Source organism: Prionailurus bengalensis, chromosome B1, assembly GCF_016509475.1.
Source record: "Prionailurus bengalensis isolate Pbe53 chromosome B1, Fcat_Pben_1.1_paternal_pri, whole genome shotgun sequence".
In the NCBI taxonomy this organism is placed as follows: Eukaryota; Metazoa; Chordata; class Mammalia; order Carnivora; family Felidae; genus Prionailurus; species Prionailurus bengalensis.
In genome coordinates, this window is record NC_057344.1 from 122,057,482 (window position 1) to 122,082,936 (window position 25,455).

Sequence of the window (25,455 nt, forward strand, 5' to 3'; positions counted from 1 at the left end):
GACTGGCATTGAAACTTGTCTTTGTCACTCGAAGTCCATACTCTTAACTAACATGCTATATTATATATACTCTATACAGATGAAGTAACAGCACAGAAACAATGCCTTCCATGGACGTGAATACTTTGTCCAAGACCTTTATACATTTTTGTTTGCTATTTTCTGATCTTTAACACGACAGTGACTGTATACAGACAAGACCAACAAATGCAAGATTAAAAGGATTCTATAAATGCTAACAAATTCAGTAATATTGTGTAAAACAAATATTTCCATAAATCACTGAGAATTAAGTTCTATATACTTCACTTCGAATAAATAATATTTCAATGAAAATTTACAACTTACTATTAAATATTGACTTCTATTGCCAAAAAGGAATTATTAAAACTAAATATGTAATATACCTAATAATTATCATCTTCATCTTTGTGCCTTTGATTGTTGCAATTTAGAGAACTAAATCATTTAATAAATAAAAATAAATAATAAAATGTATGGTCTTTCTTTAAAACTTTTTTAAAAATTAAAAATGAAATATATTTTGTTCCTTTGGAATGTTTATAGAAAAAGAGAGTGGAGGGAATGCTTTATATCAAGAAGAGATGTATGAATATGGACATTTTACTACTTAATAATTCCAGTGTTCTATGAAAATATTTAGTAAAACATCCACTGCCCAGAGAAAATCCATTTAATTAGTTCATCTCACAACGTTAGTGAAGTGGGCTTAAAAATATTGTCAGATTTAGTGGTATCTGGGTGGCTCAGTCAGTTAAACAGCCGACTTTGGCTTAGGTCACCATCTCACAGTTCATGGGTTCAAGCCCCACATCGGGCTCTGTGCTGACAGCTCAGATCCCGGAGCCTTCTTCGGATTCTGTGTCTCCCTTTCTCTCTGCCCCTCCCCTGCTCATGCTCTGTCTCTCTCTCTCAAAAATAAATAAACGTTAAAAAAATGTTTTAAATAAAAAAATTGTCAAATTTCAATTTATACATTTATTCCTCCTAAGAGTTTCAGGAATCATTTTGTTTCAGAGCTATAGACTGCTCCTGCCGGCTCTCTTGAAAATTCACGTCGTTGGTGAGAGGCAGGCGGAGTTAGTGAATGAATATTGAACTGAAGGCTGAATTCATTACAATTAGAAAATTAATTTCAAATCCATGCCCTGCTTACTGGGTTAGCAGCTGTATACATACAGTTTACTTTGCTTAAATATACTAGTGTTATTTGGCAAAATAAATTGTAAACTTCAATGCAGCTGCTTTAACATAAGCTATTTTTTTTCAGGTGTTAACAACACAATCACTGGTGTATTACCATCAACTCATGCAACAGAAATATCTGTATCAACATCAAGCATAATACCAAATCCTGTTTTGGAATCAACATCGGGAGCGTCTCCTAAAGGTAGGATTAGCAATTAGTGAAATTTATTCTAACTGTAACAAATAAAATTAGTAGCATCTACATAATCTGATCACAGAAAAATAATTTGATGTGCTGTATCTATTATTATGAAGGTCTGTGCTGCTTCACTCTTTTGAAACTTACATGTTATTTTGGGTTGCATACAAAGCCCTGAGATGGCAGTGGGCTTCTTTGATGATATTCTTTTGGATCATTTCCTGTTTGAAAATAATCCTATTGTGAATGTTGCATACACAAAGTTTATTTTTAGAAAATAAAAAAATTACCATTTCCTTAGTCATAAAAATATGTTTCTAAACATTCCAGTTGTCCACTTAAGCAGCACAGTTAACAAGGTAAAACTGTATTAATAACAGATTGATCTGTTAGTTGCATAAGGCTGACGATAGATTTAATTTGTAAGGTTCGATAGCAGTGCTACCACTATTTTTTTTTAAGTTTATTTATTTATTTTGGGAGTGAGGCGCAGGGAGAGAGAGAGAAATCCAGGCTCCACACTTGCAGCACGGAGCCTGACCTGGTACTCAAACCCACGAACTGTGAGATCATGACCTGAGTCGAAATCAAGAGTCTGCTGTTTAACCAACTGAGCCACCCATGCGATCCATGTCATCATTATTGTTAATGGACTGAATGACACCTGGGCAGCAGGTGTCATTTATCATTTATCATTTATCATTTATCATTTATCATTTATGGGCAGAAATTCCAGTTAGAATGGTAAGGTCAGAGGAAGATCTGAATCACACACCCTAATGAGGAGATGAATGAATTTCTTTCTCGCGTCTTTTTCTCACTTCTCTACTTACTCTTCATTTTTCATTCCAAGACCAAATTCAAGTACATGTAGAGGACACGAGGGCTAGTTCACTGGACTTAAAAGGGATGGTGATCCTCAAAGAAAAAGATGAATGATGAATATAGTCCACTATTTCTGAAATGTGCAATTCTAAGATGAAACCAAACCAATTCCTCTAGAACGTCTCTACCAAACCAGGAGAAAGCATTGCACAAAGAGGAAAGCACAGTGGATTTTATCCCCAGAATGTGGCACAACCTTTATTGCCAACCAAGGGAAACTCCAAATGACACAGTCAAAAAAACTAGGGTTCGTGAAGCCTGCAGCCAACTCCTGCACAATAGATTTTTTATTTTATTTTTAAAAATTGTTTCAGTCCTATGTTCTCGAGGCTTAAGCAGAGGCATTCTAGAACTTTGACAAAGTGTAAGTATTTGCTGCTTCTCTCTGTCTTTTTCTGTCACTCTTTCTGTGAGTTGTCAGCTGAGTTCTTGACATAAAATTGCACCGATGCGGTAAAAGCGTGTTATTTTTGTTATCAATAACATCCCCTAAAAAGTACCAATAAAGAGAAGGTAGGTGCTGACATTGCATGCGGACTCAAAAGGTTGAAGTTTTACAATTTTTACATGAACTCCTTGGAACTCACGCCTTCCCAGTGAGAGGATTCCTAGCCCATTCCTCAGTGACCTGTGGTGGTGAACAATGTCCAAATAACACAACGACTATGTTAAAAGGCCATGAAAGGTCAGAGGTGAAGGGTTCAGTGAAGGAATTCAGGCAGAATTGTCATTTGTGACCCAAGAAATGCATCTTTCCTTTCAGGCTGGGAAGGGAAACTCTATACCTACTCATATACTTAGGAGGCTATCCTAATAACTTCATCACTGGAGGATCCTGTAGGGGACCCTGAAGCCCCTTGTCTGAAACAATTCACTTGGTAAAGCACTTGAAATCAGATACACACACACACATACACACACGTACATATCTTTCTCTTTATTTCTCTTCTTTGGACACTTTGATTGCTGTATATTACTCAGTTAACAAAAATTAAACTCTAATCTGTGTTCTTCAAAAGTTCTCCCACGTGACCTTTAAATTATTCATATTCAATTGTACAAATTGTAATAGGCCAGTGAAGCCTTTCTTTTTTTTTTTTTTTTTTTTTTTTAATTTTTTTTTTTCAACGTTAATTTATTTTTGGGACAGAGAGAGACAGAGCATGAACGGGGGAGGGGCAGAGAGAGAGGGAGACACAGAATCGGAAACAGGCTCCGGGCTCTGAGCCATCAGCCCAGAGCCCGACGCGGGGCTCGAACTCACGGACCGCGAGATCGTGACCTGGCTGAAGTCGGACGCTTAACCGACTGCGCCACCCAGGCGCCCCTGAAGCCTTTCTTTTTATTAATTTTTATTATAAAAATGTCTAGATGTACCACAAATGAAGAATACTATAATTAATACCCATTTGCCCATCTACCAGAATCAATAATTATCAAGATTTTATCATATTTGCTTCATATTTTTCTTTCTCCTCCTTCCCTCCCTTGTTCCCTTCTATCTTCCTTTCTTTCCTTCCTTTTCCTTTTTTTCTTTCTTCCTGTTTATTTGTTTTTTGCTATTATCTAGTGTTTTTAAGGAGATTCAGGCTTTTTGCCATTTTTCTTCACACACTAAATGTCCGTCTCAAAAAATATGGATGTTCTATTGTAACACTACAATATCACTATCAAATCCACCAAATTAATAATGCTAATGCCTCAGTTGAATCTAATGTCTATTTAGAGGGGTTATAAGGGTTAAAATCTAGTAACCATGGATATGGCAGTGGGAGAGAGATTAAGGGAAGGAATGAAGTCCATCGTGGAGTCTCTCAAGAAATCAGCTGAGAAGGTGCTGGCGCAGAAGAGAAGAAGAAAGAAAGGCAGGCCATGATGTCTATAATCTACTCTCTAATTTGGTATAAGAAGCAGAAAGTCCAGCATGGTAGTAGGGACCAGTGGAGACATCGGTCAGAGGATGGTCCATTGTACTTATAGGAAAATGAGGGAACATGGACAAGGAAGACAGATAAAGGAGCTCCTGTTTGTCTGGCTTATTTGATCACCACTTTTGTATTAAAAACATGGGTTGGTTGGGCTGTGTGCCAATATATATATTTGGATGGAGATATATATATATATATATATATATATATACACACACACATATATATATACGTATACACACACACACACACACACACACACACACACACTGGATATTGTCCATGCTGTTAAAGGTAATGTAATTAATACAAAGATAATGTAAAACTTGTTTCAAATTCTCATATTCTAAGTAGTGTATCAGTATACGTGGCTTCCTGACTTCAGGCTTGGGAGGAGTTTAAATCTGGGGGAGTTTTATACATTGTTTAATTCTCCACAACAACCATAATAATATTGGAAAAGTGTATCTATGATAAAATTATTCTAGTCTACTTTCCTCATGGGAACCATGGGCATTTTAGACACGATAAAAGTATTTACCAAAAAAAAAAAAAAGCAACATAGAGAAGCTTTTTTTTTTCCTTTTAAGGCCTCCCAAGTCAGATTTTCTTGCTTAAAGGTCAAAAGGTACCTGATTTAATAGTGCTTATATCTATCTAAAGCACGTAAATTTTCTTTCCCTTGACAATGGCAGAAATTTTACCATTAGAGAAGTGGAATATGTGCTAGTGAGAAAGGCACTCTTGCAACGACATGGCCACAGTGGCAGAGGTGACGAATGGAGCTTTGCTTGGAGGAGGGCTTGCTTTCAGAGGCTTCCCGAGTTAGAAAGATGGGACCTGATCCCCTCCTAGATATGTACCAAGTGCACTGCCCATTTTGCTCAAAGGCCAAGTGGCCAGAGTTAGAATCAACATTTGGCAGGCACTGAGTGCCATCATCATAAAATCAACTTCTAAGATACAAAAATAAACCTGAAATTTTATTCTTAAAACATAACTGTTATTCAGCTTGATTTTTAAAGCACTTAAGAGTCAAACATTCTTTAATTAGCTGAATTAATTTGTCAGCATTAATGTTTCACATTTCTGATAACTCAATAGATGTTCAGTTCCAACTGAGGTCAGTAGAAGGGCCAGGTAATTTTGGCCATCTCTTCCGTATAGCGTGCCAGTTATGGTGACGTTTATGATGGACGTCCTCTCTAGAACTTGATTACCATAAAACTGGAGAGAACAGACTGTATGAAAGACAATCTTCTAAGCTTTCTTATAATATTGGGGGCAAAAAAAGGTTTGGGTACCATGTTTTTCTCCGTATCTTCCTTCTGTTCTCCATTGTCTTTACAGTCCTTATTGAGTTTGAAGTGGAAATGACTTACCTGGGATATCTTTGTACAAATTTTTTTTGTTGTTTCCTTGTCATGGAATTTTGTGGTGGTCAAACTGACATTTGGTTTTAGTTTATACTCACAAGATATAAAATGCTTATAAATTAGACATTTTCTTTAAACCCTGATGATTTTTACAATAATGATGCATTTATACTTCAGAATTTCAACAAATTTAACACATAAGAAGAATTTTATTATAAGTTATATGTAGATTGCTTATCCATATTTGAAAGTGAATATTCATACATTAACAATAAAGCTAAAATAAATTGTGCTCTGTTTTGCTATAGATAGAGTTATATTGATTAGTTACAATGATCATAGGCATGATCACAAGATCACTGTTCACACACAAGCTCAGGAACACCAGAAATGGATAGCCATTTACCTCTTGCTTTTCCAAAGACCAAGGCTGAAACTGAAGCCAAACAGATTTGGGCTGAATGTGTGGGCCAAAGCTCAAATTTGTTACACACCTTTCCTCTATCAAACATGAAGTCAGGATAGCTATTAAAAAAGGGGGGGGGCAAGGTCCTCAGAAACCCAAGAATTATGCACAGTTGATACTTTTTCTGTTTATATTCATGATTATTGTTATAGGTGTCCTAATTATTTCCTGTAATCTTCCCCATTCTTGAATTTTCAAGTGATATATGAGACATATACCAGTGAAACACAGGAAACAAGGTGACTGTAAAAATTCAAGTCAGCCTCTTCTTGGTACCAAGATTCCAAGACTGGTAGTGATGAAGTGAAAACCAAGGCGCCACACCTGGCTGGAAGGGACACTTCATTTATATCATTACATCTTTACTTTAAGATGGAATTGTGTGAGTGGGCAATGCAAAATCCCAAACCTAGCCTTGAGGAATAATGTTTCCTTTGTTGGTTTCTTCTTTTAAAATATAACCACATATTGGGTGTAGAAGACTTTGAGAAACTCTTAAGTGCTTCACCAATCTCCATGTTATAATTCACAGAATCCACCTGTTACAGCCACTTTCCATTTCTATAATAACCAATGACCTCTAATAAGTGGTGAGGACAGAGGGGCAGAGGACAAATCCTTCACCCCCTGCTTGGAGGCGTGTGTCCACAGTGTTCCTCCAAAGGTCTTAACTTCCTTGTCATTCCTTAGTATTTTCTGATATACAGCTCCAGCCAGCTTAACCTTGACAACTCTCTTCTGGATGGGTTTTAAAGTGTTAAACTGTCCAGAGCCAAATTTTTCCTCCCCTCCCCCACCAAAACAGTGCGCATTCTGGGATTTTATATATGCCACATAGTAAAAATGGAACGTTATGTCCTAATCACAAAAGGGTATCCTAACGTGTTTTAAGAAGGGAATGTTGACAGTTATAGGTGTCAAACTGTTAAGTCGTATTCACTACTTAAAGAGGATCTTCGTCTTTTTGTTGGTCCCCATGTCCTGTATGAGTAGCACCTTATCTGAAACATTTACTACTTGCCTACCATATGCCAGGAATTAACCTTGATACTACTCAGATTAAAGAGATGACTAAGAGTTAACTACTGCCTTCAAGAATCTAGAAATGGGACTTGCACCCATTTGACTGGGAACTCAATGAATATTTCATAAATGGACAAATTAATTATAATAGTTTGCAAACTCCTTTATGATTTATATAATTTGGGAAGTTCCAATGTCATAACTAAATCAACAAAATGAAATGTAATTCTGGGTGGGATGTGAAAGTTCTATTGACTAGGTTATTTTTCTCTTTAGGAAAAACAAAATAATTTTAAAATATTTGTTATATATATATATATATATATATATATATATATATATTTAAAGATACCCAAGTAACTATCTGCAGTGAAAATTTGCTTTAGGGGCCTATCACAGAAAAAAATGTGCGTGTGTGTGTGTGTGTGTGTGTGCTTTCACTGGGTCATCCCAAGCTTTCAGTACTTATATTCCTTATTTCAAACAAAAGGAGATAGAAAGTAGAAAATTAAAGATAGGCAAAGGCTGACCCAGTACCTCTGCAGAGGGATTGTAGTTCACCTCCAGATTTGACTGACTTTTATTTGTTCCTTGGCAGGTGAGATGAAATTGTGATTAATAATAATGTCATCTATCTTATCAAACTAGGAACAACAAATAAGGAATCCTTAAATTCATCTTTGCTGCCCACACTTTCTTCATTAACTACAACAATTAAAGATGAAGGTAAGTAGTCATCATTTTCAATCACTTTTCTTCCATTAGTATAATTCATATACCATAGTAGTCACTCTTTTGAAGTGTACAATTCAATGGTTTTTAGGATATTCACAAGATTCTGCAACCATCACCAGTATCGAATTCTGGAACATTTTTTATCACCCCATAAAGAAACCCTATATCTCTTACCAATCACTTCCCACTTCCCCCTACTCCCACCCTCCCCAGCAACCACTAAACTACTGTCTGTCTCTTTGCCTATTTTAGAAATTTCATATAAATGGAGTCGTATTGTATATGATCTTTCGTGTCTGACTTTCACTTAGCATAATGTTTGTAGGTTCATCCATGCTATAGCATTTATCTGTAGTTCATTCTTTTTTGTGAGTGAATAATATTTTATGGTATGGATATACCACATTTTATTTATTAGTTAATGGACATTTCAGTTGCTTCTACTTTTTGGCTATTATAAATAATGCTGCTATGAATATTCTTATACAAGTTTTTATGACCATATCTTTTCATTTCTCTTGGGGGTATGTATCTTAAAGTGAAATTACCAAGTCACATGGTAACTCTACGTTTTAACTTGTTGAGGAACTGATTTCCCGAGGAGCTCTACAATATGACAATACCACCAGAAATGTATGAAGGCACCAATTCTCCGCTTTCTAATCAATACTCGTTGTCGGTCTTTCTCATCATAGCTATTCTAGTGCATGTCATTGTGGTTTTGATTTACATTTCACTAATGACTAGTGACCTTTTTATCTACTTGCCAACCATTTGTATATCTTCTTTGGGAAAATGTCTATTTAGTTCTTCCTTATTTTTTAAAAATTGGGTTATTTTTATTGTTGAGTTGTAAGCATTTTTTAATATATTTTAAAGACTAGAGCCTTATTGGGTAGATAGTTTACAAATATTTTCTCCTACTCTGCAGGTTGTCTTTTCATTTTCTTGACGTAACTTTTGAAGCACTATAATCTTTAATTTTAAGGAAGGAAAATTTACCTATATTTTTTTTCTGTCATGTAGGGAAGGTAAATCTGTACCTCTACCCATTTTAGGTTTTCAGCTGGGACTCTCTAACAAGAAGACAGATTAACAAGATAAAAAAACAAGATAAAAAATAAATGTGGACAGCACACATCACATGAGAGGCCTAAAACAAAGAGTAACTCAAAGCAGTTGCTTAGAATTTTGGCTTATATAGCATCTTTAACAAAGAACAACAAGTTCGCAGCTAAATGATTGTACCAAAGAAAGTAGTTTAGGCTTCCAAGGGTGGAAAACTAAGGGAGGGTAAATATATAGAAGGAAATTGATGCACTTTTTTTTTGAGACTTTTTTTTTTTGAGAGAGAGAGAGAAAGTGTACACCATGCAAGCATGCTCAATTTGCAGGGGTGGGGGTGGAGAAGGAAAGGGAAAGAGCAAGCACCATGCCCAGAACAGCCAGCAACATAGGGCTCTATCTCTCCACCCTGAGATCATGACCTGAGCCAAAATCAAGAGTGACACTTAAGCAACTGAGCCACCCAGACACCCCAGTAAGGTTTATTTGCAGATTCCCTTAGTGCCTTTTCTGGGCTGATAAAAGTCTGTCTCCAGTAAAAGGAAAATATGTATCCTGCCCTTAGCAGAAAAGCTTTTTCTGCATTGGCTGCCTCTTAATTGGCTGCAGTTTAAAATAATTTTTATGCCAAAGAGGCATATTTCAAGGTGACATATTCTGGTTTCCTTCCACCAGTGAGGTTAAATCTAAGAAACCATTGCTCAACTCAAGGTCACAAAGATTTATACCAATCGTCTCTTCTAAGAATTTTATAATGTTAGCTTTTCCATTTAAGTCTTTAATTTTGTATATGGTGTGAGGTAGGTGTCCAGCTTCATTCTTTTGCACACAATTAACCAGTTGTCCTAACACCTTTTGTTGAAAGGACTATTCTTTCCCTATTTGAATTGTCTTGGCACTCTCAATGAAAATCAGTTGGCCATAAATGTATGAGGTTTCTTTCTGGACTCAAATCTGTATCTGTTTCTATGCCAGAATCATACACTTTTGATTCCCATTTGCATTAAGTTTTGAAATCAGAAAACGTGAGTCCTCCAACTTTTTCCTTCTTTTTCAGCGTTATTTTCACTATTCTGATGCACTCGAGTTTTTATATGAAACTGAGGATTAACTAGTGAATTTCTACAAAATGTCAGCTGGGATTGTGATGGGGTGGCATCAAATCTTCAGATCAAGTTGCGAAGTATTGCCATTTTAACAATCTTAAATCTTTTTTTTTTTAATTTTTTTCAACGTTTATTTATTTTTGGGACAGAGAGAGACAGAGCATGAACGGGGGAGGGGCAGAGAGAGAGGGAGACACAGAATCGGAAACAGGCTCCAGGCTCTGAGCCCATCAGGCCAGAGCCTGACACGGGGCTCGAACTCACGGACCACGAGATCGTGACCTGGCTGAAGTCGGACACTTAACCGACTGTGCCACCCAGACGCCCCACAATCTTAAATCTTACAATCTACAAATATAGGACAACTTTCTGTTTATTTTAGGCTGTCTTTAATTTTTTTATGATGTTTGTATTTTTCAACATAGAAGCCTTGCATTTCTTTTGTCAAATTTATTCTTAATATTTTATTCATTTTCATGCTATTGTAAATGGAATCATTTGCTTAATTTTGTTTTTGGATTGTTCATTACTACTGTGTAGAAATACAATGTATTTTCATATACTGATATTGTATCTTGCCATCTTGCTTAATCCATTTTTTGGTCCTATATTGTGCATGTGCGTATTCCTTTGGATTTTCTATACACAAGATTTTACAAATATAGTTTTACTTCTCCTTTTTCAATCTAGATGCTTTTTATTTTTTAATTTTTAGATGTTTTTTATTTTATTTTCTTATCAATTTGCCCTGGCTAGAACCTCCAATACAACACTGAATAGAAGTAGTGAGGGGAAACATTCTCGTTTTGCTCCTAATTATAGGGAATGCTTTCACCATTAAGTATGATGTTACAGTGCATTTTTCATATATGCCCCTTATCAGGATGAGGAAGCCCCTTCTAGTACGAGTTTGTTGAATGTTTTTATCGTGCAAAGGTGTTTGATTTTGCCATATGCCTTTTCTTGGCATATTGAGATTATCGTGTGATTTTTATCTCTTATTTTCTTAAGATGCCATATGACATTGATTTCTACATGTTGAACCAACCTTGCATTTCTTAGATAAATTCCAGTTCACCATGGCATAAAATCCTTTCTATATATTGCTGGATTTTATTTTTATCATTTTGTTAAGAATTTCTGTGTCTAGGGGTGTCTGGATAGCTCTGTGGGTTAAGCATCTGACTCTTGATTTCAGCTCAGATTATGATCTCACTGTTTATGGGTTTGAGCACTGTCAGTGTGGAGCGTGGTTGGGATCCTCTCTCTCTCTCTCTCTCTCTCTCTCTCTCTGTCTCTCTCTCTCTCTGCCCCTCCCTAGCTCACACTCTTACTCTCTCTCAAAAATAAATAAATAAACTAAAAAAAAGAATTTTTGTGTCTATATTCATAAGAAAGAAAAGTTTGTGATGTCTCTGCATAATTTTGGCATCAAGTTAACACTAGCCTCATAAGATGAATTAAGAAGTGCTCCTTCCTCTACTAACTTTTGGAAGAGTTTATGAAGAATTGATGGTAATTATTGTTTAAACATCTGGTAGAATTGACCAGTGAAGCCATCTAGTCCTGGGTTTTTCTTTGTGAAAGTTTTTTGATTACTAACTCAGTCTCTTTTTTCATTACAGGTTTATTCAGATTTTCTTTTCTTAACTCAGTTTTGGTCATAGTTGGTTATTTCCTGGGAAATCAGATTTTTCCCATTTCACTTAGTTTATATAATTTGTTAGCATACAATTGCTTATTGCATTGCCTTATAACTCTTCTTATTTCTGTAAGGATAATAGCAATATGTTCACTTTCATTCATGATTTAGTAATTTGAGTCCTCTCTCTTTTCTCTTTGTCAGTCTAAGGCTTGTCAATTCTGTCAATCTTCCCAAAGAACCAGCTTCTTATTTGATTAATTTCTCTATTTCTTTCCTATTATCTATTTTATTTCTCTTCTCTCTAATCCTTATTATTTCTTTCCTTCTATTGGCTTTGGGGTTAGTTCAATCCTCTTTTACCAAATTTTTAAGTTGGTAGAATGGAACATTAATATGAGATCTTTCTTCCTTTATAAAATAGATGTTTACATCCATAAGATTACCTCAGTGCTAGTTTTACTACATCCCATAAATTTTGGTAGGTTGCATCTCCATGTTTGTTCATCTCAAAGTATTTTCTAATATCCTTTGTTATTTATTCCTTGGCCCATTGGTTATTTATTTTATTCTTAAGTTTCTACATGCTTATAAATTTCTTCCTATTACATTTAAAAGGAATTTTTCCTCTTCAGTGTTTTTTGTGTTTTGTGGGGGTTTTTTTTTGGGGGGGGGAGAGAGAGAAAGAGGGAGAGAGAGCATGCATGAGTGGTGGAGGGGCAGAGGATAAAAAAGAGAGAATCTTAAGCAGTCTCCACACCCAGTAAGGAGCCTGGCCCAGGGCTCAATTTCATGACCTTGAGATCATGACCTGAGTCAAAATCAAGAGTCAGACGCTTAACCAAGTGAGCCGCTTGGGCTCCCCAAATTCTTTTTTTTTCTTTAAAAGAATAATTTTTTTAGTAATCTCTATACCCAACGTGGGGCTTGAATTCATGACCCTGAAACCAAGAGTTGCATGCTCTACCGACTGAGCCAGGCAGGTGTCCCCCTCTTCAGTGTGTACACTACCTATCAGAAATTACTTCCCTTAAGCATTCAATTTTAAATTTTAATTTAATGTAATTTTAAAAATAAAGCATATGTAAACTATCCTAAAGTATATTATAGATATCCTTGTCTCTATTAGGCAGAGTATAACAAGCATAACTTGAAAATGCTTTGCAATTTGTTTTCAAAGTACCATTTTTATAGTAGGTAGTGCATTTGGTTCTTATTTTTAAGAAATGTATTATCATTTTTTAGTTTATTTTTAAATTATTATTTAATTTTTATTATTTGAAGATGGAAAACCTGGGTTTCCGAGATGTTAAATGACTTAACAAAAGAAGCACAAAATTATAGTAACAATTTGCAATTTGAAACCTGATACTTTAGTTTCAAGTTTTTCTTTCCATTTAATTCAAAATTCATAATCAATTATTTCTTAATGAATTGGTATTATTATTTTAATCTCAGTTGTGATACTTGGCTTTTAAACAGTAAGTGCCTCAGGTATTAGTAAGGTGTATGTGGTTTTTTGTTTTGTTTTGTTTTTTTCTCTCTGCACAAAGTAGTCACCAAATTCTATAACTTTAACTTTTCTCTTAAGGTTTTGGTAAATGTTCTTGTTCTTTCCCTGCTTTCAAACTATCCTTTTGATGATATTGCCAGCCTGCTATGGATGTTTATTTCCTTTAAGTGGCAAACACACATATACACATGCACACACATCTATATAAACACACACAGCAAAATTGTTAGAATTGTGTTAAAAAAAAAAAAAGGAAATACATCCAGGTGAAAGGCCATGTTCTTGCATAGAGTGTAGGTTCATGAACACCTGAATTTCACAATAACGGTGGATCTTGTTATTCCTGCCTACTCTGAAATTCCTCATCTTGCTTTTAGTGTGGATAGGCAAGGTTACCATTTTACGACCCTCATTATTAAGTAAGACAATTGTTAATTAAGAATTTTTTTTCATTGGCAGAGATATTTCCATGTAAAATTTTATGAGGAAGCCCAAAATGCCAATATACTGAATAGTAGTTGAACTGCTTGTTTGAAGCAATGTGGTGGTGGTATATGTGGGCAGGAGGGATTTCTACCCATTTTTCTCTCTTACTGCTAATGGGAGTCTGTGAGGCTTCCGCACTGAGCCCTTAGGGCTTCAGCAGTACGGTCAAAAAAATTACTGAAACAAGGCATTATTATGTTATTTAAATGCCATTCACAGTAAAATAAAATAATAATAATAATAATAATATGCATTCTAAAACCAGAAAACAAACAAAGCAACTCTTTTTCTCCCACCATTTGACACGGAGTCATCCCATTGGTAATTGTTGTGGGCTATAGTTTTCAAAAGGGCAGCTCAAATATCCCAAAAGCTTTTAAGAGTCCCATAAACACTGTTGCCAATTATTTACTTATGAGTAAAATCAATAGATCTGAGAAATGAAGGAGACGCCTCTACCAATATTTGGTCTGGCTCCAGGAAACACTATTAAAATAGACTTTTTTTAAGTGGAAAGTCAATATCTACTTATTAATGAAGTCTCTAAGGAAGAGCAGGGGCTCAAAAAGAATCCCAAATGACTGGATCCCTCCGAGGTCACGAAACCACTGCAAACCACGTGATTTCTGGGGTATGTAAGCAAAGAGCCACTGTCAATACAAGTAAAACTTTGTACCTGGCCTGGGATCAGTCCCAAATTCCCATATGAACTTCACTTGATAACTGAGTTAGAAAATGAATAGATCTGAAGACGTCTAAACATTCTCTTAGCCAAGGCCTGAGTGTCAGAGAGCTCTCGGTAGTACGCTCTGGTCCACTTTCCCTGGGGTTGTACCCAGGTCCCGGTTGGTCTAGCAAGAGGGAAAGTACTGGTAAATGCGCACTTTCAAGGGGCCCTTCACACATACCCTTACCCACAGAACAGGAAACACAAAATTCACATAAAAATAAAATTCTCTCCTCCTCTTGTCTCCCATTGAAAGCTCTAGTCCTACTTTGCCTACACATTCCTCTACCATCACCATTTTGTTCTCTTCAGAATCTTTGGAATTCCGTTGTAGCCTGGTTCCATCCTGAAGCACTGAAAGAGATACAGTCTGAGTTCTCTTTGAATTGCTCAGGTGTTTGGTCTACACCCCTTCACGTTTTTTTTCTCATGACATCTAAATTTATTTACATTCTGAGGTATTCCTTTTCATTCCAAAGAAAGTATCAGAAGATCTGAGCAAACTCTTAAGAAACCTTTTCTTCAGTCTTTGACACTGCTTTGATGCATCTCCATAGGACCATTGGTATAAATATTTAGGCCTCTCACAGTCTTTACATGAGTGGCTCTTTCATATGACCCCTAGAAGTCACGTAAATGAATCAAGACATTACTTTGATTAAGTTTATCCAAGACTACCCATGTTGCCATGGTTACAGAATTTCTATGGAGTGCTAGTCCATAGCACATCCCTGGAAATGGAGATCCTTGGGCAATTGCTTTAGAAAAGACTACCCTCCTAGGGTTTTGCAATGCACAGTAACATTTCTTTTAATCTTAGTAATCCTATCAAAAAGACATCCATTTGGCTTTTTTACAATCTAGGCAGCTCCAGTTAATTTGACTACAAATGTTTTTTTCTTAAACATAAAACCAAATTAACATACCACGGTACTAATATATTTAGCATATGTTTTAATAAATTCTAACTTTGTCAAAAAGCCCCTTATCTTATATTCTGTTTCTGAAGACAAAGCGACCACACAAGAAGCTTTTGCTATGTGCATTAGAAAAAACAATACTGTAATTCAAATTATATAATTCCAAAGGAGTAACGCTGCTTAATCCCATGCCTTGCACAATTTAACTCCATAAACTCTCTCTTTCAAGTCGGTCTGTTGTAAACACACCCTAAATTCCTAATATAATTGATACTCGTATTTGTTGCCTTCTTCCCAAAAGTTAATCTCACAAAATATACAAAACGAATCTCACATTAATATTTCAAGGTAATTATAAAATAGCCCCAATCCTTCACATTCATTCTGCTCATTTCTAGCCAATGGTTTTCACTTAATGGTATGGTTGCAGTGAAGGTGTCTTCCCGACTCTTACACTATGGTATTGATGCAACTTTCTCAAGCTTCTAGCATCGATGCAACTTTCTCAAGCTTCTAGTGTGTCAGACTCTTCTTATTCCAAGTCAAATACAGTTGTAAAATTCTTATAGTTTGTCTTTCATTCATCCTACCTATACCAAAGTTTTAAGACTTAAAAGGGCATGAATTTCAAAACAAGTCCTAAGAGTAAAGTCAATACTATTTTGATATCACAATTTAAATTAGTATTACTCAATGGGAATGCAAACTGGTGCAGCCACTCTGGAAAACAGTATGGAGGTTCCTCAGAAAACTAAAAATAGAACTACCCTATGACCCAGCAATTGCACTACTAGGCATTTATCCACGGGACACAGGTGTGCTGTTTCAAAGGGACACATGCACCCCCAAGTTTATAGCAGCACTATCAACAATAACCAAAGTATGGAAAGAGCCCAAATGTCCATCGATGGATGAATGGATAAAGAAGATGTGGTATATATATATATATATATATACACACACACATACAATGGAGTATTACTTGGCAATCAAAAAGAATGAAATCTTGCCATTTGCAACTACGTGGCTGGAACTGGAGGGTATTATGCTAAGTGAAATTAGTCAGTCAGAGAAAGACAAAAATCATATGACTTCACTCATATGAGGACTTTAAGAGCAAAACAGATGAACATAAGGGAAGGGAAACAAAAATAATATAAAAATAGGGAGGAGGACAAAACAGAAGAGACTCATAAATATGGAGAACAAACTGAGGGTTACTGGAGGGGTTGTGGGAGGGGGGATGGGGTAAATGGGTAAGGGGCACTAAGGAATCTACTCCTGAAATCATTGTTGCACTATATGCTAACTAATTTGGATGTAAATTTTAAAAAATAAAAAATAAAATTAAAAAAATTAATATTACTCAAGCTAAATAAGGTTTGTCAAACCGAATACATATAATATCACCTAGGTTTACAGTACAATTTGCACCTGTAGATCAAAGAAGATACATAGTGTTATCTGGGGGAAATGACCAGACAGAAAAACTAGAGGACAGCAAGCCATATGGGTTAAAAGAACAGCCTTAAGATTAGTTTCATTTTTCTGAGATGGCAATCACTTTCTGGCAGGAGTCCAGAATCTACTATGTGAGAACTCCAAGTGCAATTGGGAAAATTTTCCGAACAAGATGTTAATACACGACTGTGACTCTCCTATCTTTTTTTATTTTTAATTTATTTTTAATTATTTTTTATTTTTTTTAAAGATTTATTTTTTTAATTTATTTTTTTCAGTATATGAAGTTTATTGTCAAATTGGTTTCCATACAACACCCAGTGCTCATCCCAAAAGGTGCCCTCCTCAATACCCATCACCCACCCTCCCCTCCCTCCCACCCCCATCAACCCTCAGTTTGTTCTCAGTTTTTAAGAGTCTCATATCTTAATAAATGTAGGTCACCCATTTTCTTCTGTCTTGAGACTAGAATTTGAAACATCTCAGTATACTAGGAAAATTTCAAAATTTATGGCTGTGGCAGCATTTGTCTCTGCATCTTTCCTTCTATTGGTTTTAGGTCCACCATGTATGTTTAAAAACATTTTGGTTACCTTTAAAGCATTCAAGATTCCTTCCATGGCCTACATGACACTGTGTAATTGACAACCTTTCCTGTGTTAAGTATGGGCTCTCATTCTACCCTCATTTGTGATGTATATTCCACATCAATAATAGGCAATTCTCAAAGCAATCTCTTTGGCATTGTATCCCCAGATATTCCATTATTCTCCTCTTTTCTTTGTATTTTGCTAATCAGCCAGCCTCCCATCTTTCTTAAATATATATTCTCTTTACCATGTCCAAGACTTTTGAGTCTGTCTTATGCTAGGGAATTCTTTAGGCCATCAGGATAGCTGTTTCATGGTTTTCTATTTTTAACTCGGAAGAAGAATTCTTCACCAAATATTTCTAAAGAGGAAATCCTGTTCCAATGCTTTTCAAGAATATGTTCTTGGAGTTCCAGTGAGGAGCAAAATCTTTACCCCACATATTCCTTCTTCATTCTCGAGTGTGGAGTTCCTGTATTCAGGGTGATCTTTTGTACTTCCGTGCTATCACAAACATCAATTTCTGCTACAAGCTATCTCTTTACTTTCTCAAATATTTATCTGCCAATTTAATACTTTAAGATTCCTCTGAAGTTTTGCCCATTTCAAATCTTTCTTTACCATATGCAGTGTTAATGCTATGGCCTATATTTGAATTTATATTTATATTTTGCTGGCATACCAATTCCTGAAGCCTTTTTGTGTGAAAACATATTAGCCCAATGTCTATGAGGGCTTCTTGCAAACTATCAATTTCTCCAGCATGAATCTCTCAACTGCATTAAAAATTTGCATTACACTATAGATGCTTGCTGGTATAGAACGGAAGCTGATTGGCAATTCAAAACAGCAATTCAGCCTACGTTGTGAAAGAAATCTATTAAACTGATTTCTCCCACCTCCAGCTACCATCATATCTAGTTAACTCTAAGCACGCACTAATCATCATGTCTGTCGTTTCTTCACTAACCCAATGTTCTCCACATTAGACTTTGAAAAGACTGAGGGCCATTCATCATTTTGTTTTTATAATATTTGTGTAAATATAAATTTTTTCAAGTAGTCATATTCCAGTGTTATTTTTGTAAGTTCAGGTTACCTTTCCTTTGTTGTTAATTCTCCTTCCCCTTCTGCCAAAAAAATGTAAAGTTTATTCTATGTACTTCCTGTTATCCCTTTCCTGCTGTCTATTCCACCCACCTAAAAATTCTTTCCCAGACAGCATGGGAACTACCATCTTAAACTACTTTCTTTCTTACCACCTTTCTTACCACCCCCTTTCTAGGGTAGCTGAGTGATTAACTTTTGCATCAGAAAGGCTTGGATTCAGATCCTGCCTCTCTTCTGTTACAAGTTACATGAAAATGGGGAAGTTAACTTTTCTGAATCTCATATGTTAAAGAATGATGATAATTATTACTTAATTAATAGGATTACTGTTCTGTTCAAATGAGATAACCTATAGCAGACATACAGAAGAGTCTAATATTCCTCCATTTTCTTGATGTAATTAACTGATCACCAAAAGGTACTCACCAAAATGTTGAATTTCTAAGTCTTGATCAGAAGACTTTCAGTAACTAAAGTTCAAGTTGTAACTGAATTTTAATATTAATGCTAATGAGATTATTTATTGGTTATACCCCTGATGGCTGCTTATCCTTTTACATCATTAGGAAACACAACCAAGGGTGTCATGAAGAATGAGTTCACCACTGCAAATGCAACAGTGACAAATCCTCCACTTCCCAACGCTGCTTCAACATCACAGAGTTCCCAACACAAGAGTAAGTGTAAAAATTCATGCTGAAATGTTAAATTTGTATGTTGGATAGCATTAAATTCAGAACATTTTCCAGCCCACAGCTACCGAAGAACCATGCCCCCACTTGTCTTATCTGGTCTCTACCAAATTGGACAACCATTTGGCAACTTGGCTTTGTACCGTGATACTTTATCCCTCCATAGCCACAAATGGGTGGGTGCCAGGAAAGATCACTTTAAGGCCAAACAGTAATCTATGATATCCCCTGACACAAAGCACAAAAAGTGACCTTGGCAACAAATTAGAAAACTTTGATGAAATGGGAAAATTCTTAGAAACAAATTGCTAAAATTGACTCAATAAGATAGGTAGTCTGAAAAGATATAGAAACAATTAAAGATATTGCATTAGAAATTTTAAATGGTCCCATGAAGAAAACTTCAAGCAGGATGGCTTCAACTCTGAATTCTATATTCAAAAGAAATGATACCATTCTTCTCAAATCCTTTCAGGAAGAGGAGGAAGGAACACTACAGAAGTAATTGTTTGAGGCCAGCTTTATCCTCGTACCAAAGCTAGAAAAGAATGAAAAGAAAACAAAATCAAGTAAAGAAAACCAATATCCTTCATGAACATTGATGCAACTATCCTTAATAAAATATTAACAAACCAACTTTGGCAAGATACAGAAAGGGATAGAAAACATAAATAAGTGATTTTCATCCAGGAATGTATGACTGGCTTATTACATGAAAATCAAGTAGAGCAACGCACTATATTGGTGGAGTCAGTAGATGCAGAAAAAGCATTTGACAAAATTTAGTACCCACTTTTAATTAGAAATTTCAGTAAACTAGAAATAAAGTGTAATTTCCCCCAACTGAAAAGGGTATCTATGAAAACATCATCCTTAATAGTGAAATATTTCATGGTTTCCTCTTAAGATCTTGAACACAGCGAAGAGTCCATTCTTTTCAAAATTATAACCAAGGGTCCTAGATAGGACAATAAGGTGATGACAGGTAAGTAGGTAGGTAGGTAGGTAGAATAGATAGACAGACAGATAGATCCATTCATATAGATTTGAAAGGAAGAAATAAAACAGATTTGCTTAGCATACTATATCATAATTTATGTAGAAAACCAAAAAATTCAGAAACTACTAAAGCTAATAGAGTATTTCCTATCACAAGATATAAGAGATACAAAAATAAACCATATTTCTGCATGTTAATAATGACAATTCAAAAATAAAATTAAGGGAATAGTGACATTAACAAAAGCACCAGAAAGAATAAAATATTTAGGAATATATTTAATAGTAGAAGTGTAAGATTTGCACAATGAACTATTGTTCTGCGAGATATTAAATAAGTAAATGGAGAGATATTACATATTCATTGATGGAAAGACTGAATATTTTAAGTTGGCATTCCCCCCCATTGATAAATATTTGACTAATTTATTCAATTCAATTCCTATCAGAATCATAGAATCACAGCAAATCATTAGAAATTGATAAAATGATCCTAAATAATATTTGGAAATGAAAAATACCTAGAATAGCTAAAACTATTTGGTCAAGGAAGAGCAAAGTTGGAGGACTTACATAAGCTAACTTCGAAACTTACTCTAAAGCTATAGTAATCAAGACAGGTGTTTTTGAGACATTATTAATAGTAACAATATTCATAATAGTCACACTGGAAACAATCCAAATGCCCACTAACTGGTGTGTTGGAATATTCCATTGGTTTTTCCATTTGAAATGGGTTTGGATCATTCTAAAACAGGATATCCATACAATGGGCTACTATTCAGCAATTTAAAGGAACAAATTACTGATGCATGTGGTAATACCATGAACCTCAAAACCATTATGCTCAGTGAAAAAAGCCTTTTAAAAAACATCACATATTTTATATTTCTATTTATATGAAACATCCAGAATAGACATTCTTATAGGGTCAGAAACCACATAAGTAGTTGCCTAAAGCTGGAGGTGGAACTGGGGATTGATTGCAGAAAGTCCCAAGGGAGTTTTTTATGTTGAAAATATTCTAAATCTGGATTACAGTCTTGGTTGTACAGCTCTATAAATTTACTGAAAATTATTGACTTGTACACTTAAAATGAGTGAGTTTGGTTGTGAATTTTTTTATAAAACTTTATCTAAAAATAAAAGGAGGGGCACCTGAGTAGCTCAGTTGGTTAAGTGCCTGACTCTTGATATCCGCTCAGGTCATGATCTCATGGTTCATGAGTTCAAGCTTTATGTCAAGGCTCTGCTTAGACAGTGAGAAGTCTGCTTGGGATTCTCTCTCTCTCCCTCTCTCTCTGCCCCTCTCCTGCTTTCTCTCTCTCTCTCTCTCTCAAAATAAACATTAAAAAATAAAATAAAATAATAAAATAAAATAAAATAAAATAAAAACAAAAGGAAAGAAAATGTTGAGCTAGTCTAATCAAGTTTACTTTCTGTGTAACCTTAACTAGAAAACTCAAACAAATGAAAAAGTGATTAGCTGTGAAAACTGAAGCAGAAAGGTTTCAACAGAGTGAGTCTGAGACAACCATGACGAATCCTGTGCATACCTATGGCATAAGCAAACAGATGGTATGAATAATAAAAATTGATAGGGAAGAATGGAGAGAAGGGATGTGGGAGATGAACAGACCCCATGAGCAAGATTAAGTTGTTCGTGAGAGACAGAGAGAGCGGCAAGACCTAGAGCTCCCTTGAGCTTAGACAACTTTCTAGCTCCAACCACATATATCGTCACTATAAGCACTTCCCAAATCCTGGCCTCCATGGTGTGAAGTAATTTGTATTTTTATTCAAAATATCCTGACTGGAAAAGCTAGTAATCTGCCATAACAGCCTTATCACATACCATCCATTATAAACAATAAAGGCATTCTTGGCATATCCATAGTCCTTAATAAGAAACAGCTATAGATGACTCTCCAAGTCTCTTCTTGGGAGATCTCTATGGTAGAAGGAGATGGCAAGTGGGATGTGCAAGGCCCAGTACATCAGGAACAGGGGCGCCTGGGTGGCTCAGTTGGTTAAGCATCCAACTTCGGCTCAGGTCATGATCTCACCGTTCGTGGGTTCAAGCCCCACGTTGGGCTCTGTGCTGACAGCTCAGAGCCTGGAGCCTACTTCGGATTTTGTGTCTCCCTCTCTCTCTCTCTCTCTGCCCCTCCCCTGCTCACACTCTGTCTCTCTCAAAAATAAACATAAAAAAAAATAGAAACACATCGGGAACATCCATTTTCCCATTATATTGAATTCTCTTTAGCATAGCATAAAGGAGGTTATATAGAAGGAGCCTAATTTCATACCATAACTGTGAACTAATGGTTTTATTTAATGAGACAATTTCCACATAGAGGAATTTGAAGAGAGGGGCCATTGCTCCTTCATATGTAGAACATTTCCTTGTGGTAGTGTTTTGGCTTCTGTTAAGTAGAATCTATTTTGCAGGCAATATATGTCTGTAAGGTACCTTTAGCAGACCAAAACCCCATCCATTTCATCATATGATTGTCCTGAATATAAACAAGAATAAAAATAAATATGCATCTGCAAAATGTATAGCAGTTGAAGACTAAGCTCAAATAATCTGTATTCTGCACTAATACTCATTCAGTCGCTGATTAGGAAAATGTCATTCAGGGACCATGGTTTATTAAAATTAGCACTTATACAGAAGTGTGTGGTCAGCCCCATGAGTCCATTAAGACTCCTAATTTTACTTTGATTTATGCAGTAAAATGCCCTATGCATCTCTGTTCTGGGGACTATTGTATTTATTTAGCTTCTAAACACAGTTTGAAGTGGCTTTCTTCCAAGTAGTTTAAAAAAAAATACACCCACAAAGCTATTTCTTGAAAAATAAGGCACCCTGGAAAGCAAGATAATTAAATAAAGGTATTTACTGCTACTCTTTGCATTTGCCATTTGATTAACCAGTTCCATACTAAATCCTTTAGATATTTTTTTTACAAAACTCATTTTTGGGGTAGTCATTTCTCCTCAGGCCTCTCTTGTTTCTCAAGGTGCTTCCTGCTTAGTATGGAATCCATTTGCTGTAATGAGTTTGCACGCATTTCCATTTGCGCCTGATGAAACCAGGAGCTAGCCCAGATTCCCAGTTAGCAGAGCAATGTTCCCTTTCCATCTCTACCCATCACGCACATAAATATTCAAAATTAGCAAACCCAAGAGCCAGAGACAGGAGGAGAACCAAACAATCTACTGGTAAGAGAAGGTTGAACAGCTGAAGCTTTATCTTCCTCTTAAACATAGGGTAATGGATCCTTGGATAGTAACTATCAGGTAAAAGCACTGTGGGTACCTCATCTGAAGTGTAGATTTGATTTCAAGTAAAGAAGAGTTAGTGAAATTTATTGCTTTACTCCCTAGAAAGGATGTAGATCAAAAAGAAGCAAGTCCTCAAACCATTTATCTCTAATCATTTCCCATTCTCTTAAAGTTCTGTGTATTTCTCCTATGTTACTCTTTTATTCAACCTGGAGAAGACATGTTCCTGGAATTCCAGAATTTTTAAGATAGAAAGTATCACTAATTTAGTGTTTAGGGATGGCCGCCAGAAGGCCTTTGCATTCCTTGGCTTGTAGATGCACCCCTTTAATCTCTGCCTCTGTCTTCACATGGTCTTCTTCTCTGTGTATTCACATGCCTTCTCCTCCCTCTGTGTCTCCTCTTTCTGTCTGTGCATTTTCTTCTTTTTTATTTTCTGAGTGTTTAATGTTTTTATTATTTACTTTTGGGAGAGAGAACAAGACAGAGTGTAAGCAGGAAAAGGAACAGAGAGAGAAGGAAACACAGAATCTGAAGCAGGGTCCAGGCTCTGAGCTCTCAGCACAGAGCCTGACGTGGACTCGAACTCATGAACTGCGAGATTGTGACCTGAGCCAAAGTCGGACCCTTAGTCGACTGAGCCACCCGGACACTGTGCATTCTCTTATACAGATGCCTGAAGTTATGAAGTTCCTTAACTTAATTACAACTGCAAAGACCTGTTCCAATAAGGTCCTATTCCCAGGTACTGGGTGCACATTCAGTTGGTTTCTGAGGAGAGAAGAGTAAAGGAAGAGGAAGATGGAGAGGAGACAGCAAAATAGGTGCTTTTCTTGCTGGTCATTTAATCACGTAGGTATCTGTAACCAGATTTAAAAGCAAGCACGGTACACACTGCAAGAGATTGGCAAGGAAGGGAAAACTATTACTCTTTCTCTTGCTGGTGAATTCTCACTTGGCTGAGGAAAGAATGTGGATAAGATTATACGTAGAAGGCAGATCGAGATGGACAATATGCCAATACTTAACTCAACGAAGGCAAGGACTTGGTCCAAATACCTACAAGGGTTTTGCCAAGCCAGATTTCCTGCTACCACAGCATAGACAATATTACAGACTTAAAATCTGGCTTCTGTCAAGTAGAAATGAATAACATTTATAAGTCATCAGTAGGTTATTAAGGAAGAGTAATAACATTTACAAATAGTAACTAGTTTATCAAATACGTATCTTTCTTCTATAATTTATTCCAGCTTAGTATGGAGTTTATGTCTGCACCAAAACCAGAGATAATTGTACAATAACCAAATAGACATTTTAGATATACTGGTAGCTAAACATGAGAACGACCTAAGCTCAAGCCCTGCTTTTTCAGGCACCACACCCGTCTTAAAATAAAAATTAAGCTCTTTAATCATGCCAAGAGGAAGTTAGCTTATTGGTTATGAAGCATGATTCTGAAGTGCGATTGCTCAGGCTCAAATAATAACACAATCGTTTATTTGTACTATGGCCTTTGATAAGCCACTTAACTTCTCTGTGCCTCAGTTTCCTCATCTGTAAAAGAGCTAGAAGATCATAACCTTGTAGGATTCTTGTGAAGATTAAAAGAGATAAAATACACAAAGCTTAAAGCAATTCCTGGCAAGTAAACATAATAAATGTTAGCTATTATTTTATTAATAATAATCCTTATAAAGGCCAGGCAAAGTTGGTATTTATCACACCAGTTTCAAATAAGGAAATAGGTTCAGAAAGACTAAATGACTTGGCCATGGTTAAATTAAAAGAATCAAATTCAAACACTGTTTTTCTTGCCTCAAAACTCATAAACTCTTCACTATACCCTATTTGTTCTCATCATGACTATTTTATATGAAGTATATAAAGGTAGTAGAAAACAAGTCAGTTTATTTATTTATTTTGAGAGAGAGACCACATGCTAGTGGGGGAGGGGCATGGAGAGAGGGAGAGAGAGAATCCCAAGCAGGCTCTGTGCTGTCGGTGCAGAGCCTGACACGGGGCTCAATCT

General features: G+C 36.0%; 1 protein-coding gene across 2 annotated transcripts in view; it reads left to right on the forward strand.

Annotated features, from left to right (window-relative positions):
• The window catches only part of EMCN (endomucin), a 102,846-nt gene that overhangs the window by 37,183 nt on the left and 40,208 nt on the right, over positions 1-25,455 (forward strand). For both annotated transcript variants that reach the window (XM_043571719.1, XM_043571718.1), the window contains exons 2-4: positions 1,292-1,411; positions 7,735-7,812; positions 19,008-19,118. In XM_043571719.1, coding sequence (XP_043427654.1) covers positions 1,292-1,411; positions 7,735-7,812; positions 19,008-19,118 — 309 coding nt within the window. The remainder of the gene's footprint in view (positions 1-1,291; positions 1,412-7,734; positions 7,813-19,007; positions 19,119-25,455) is intronic.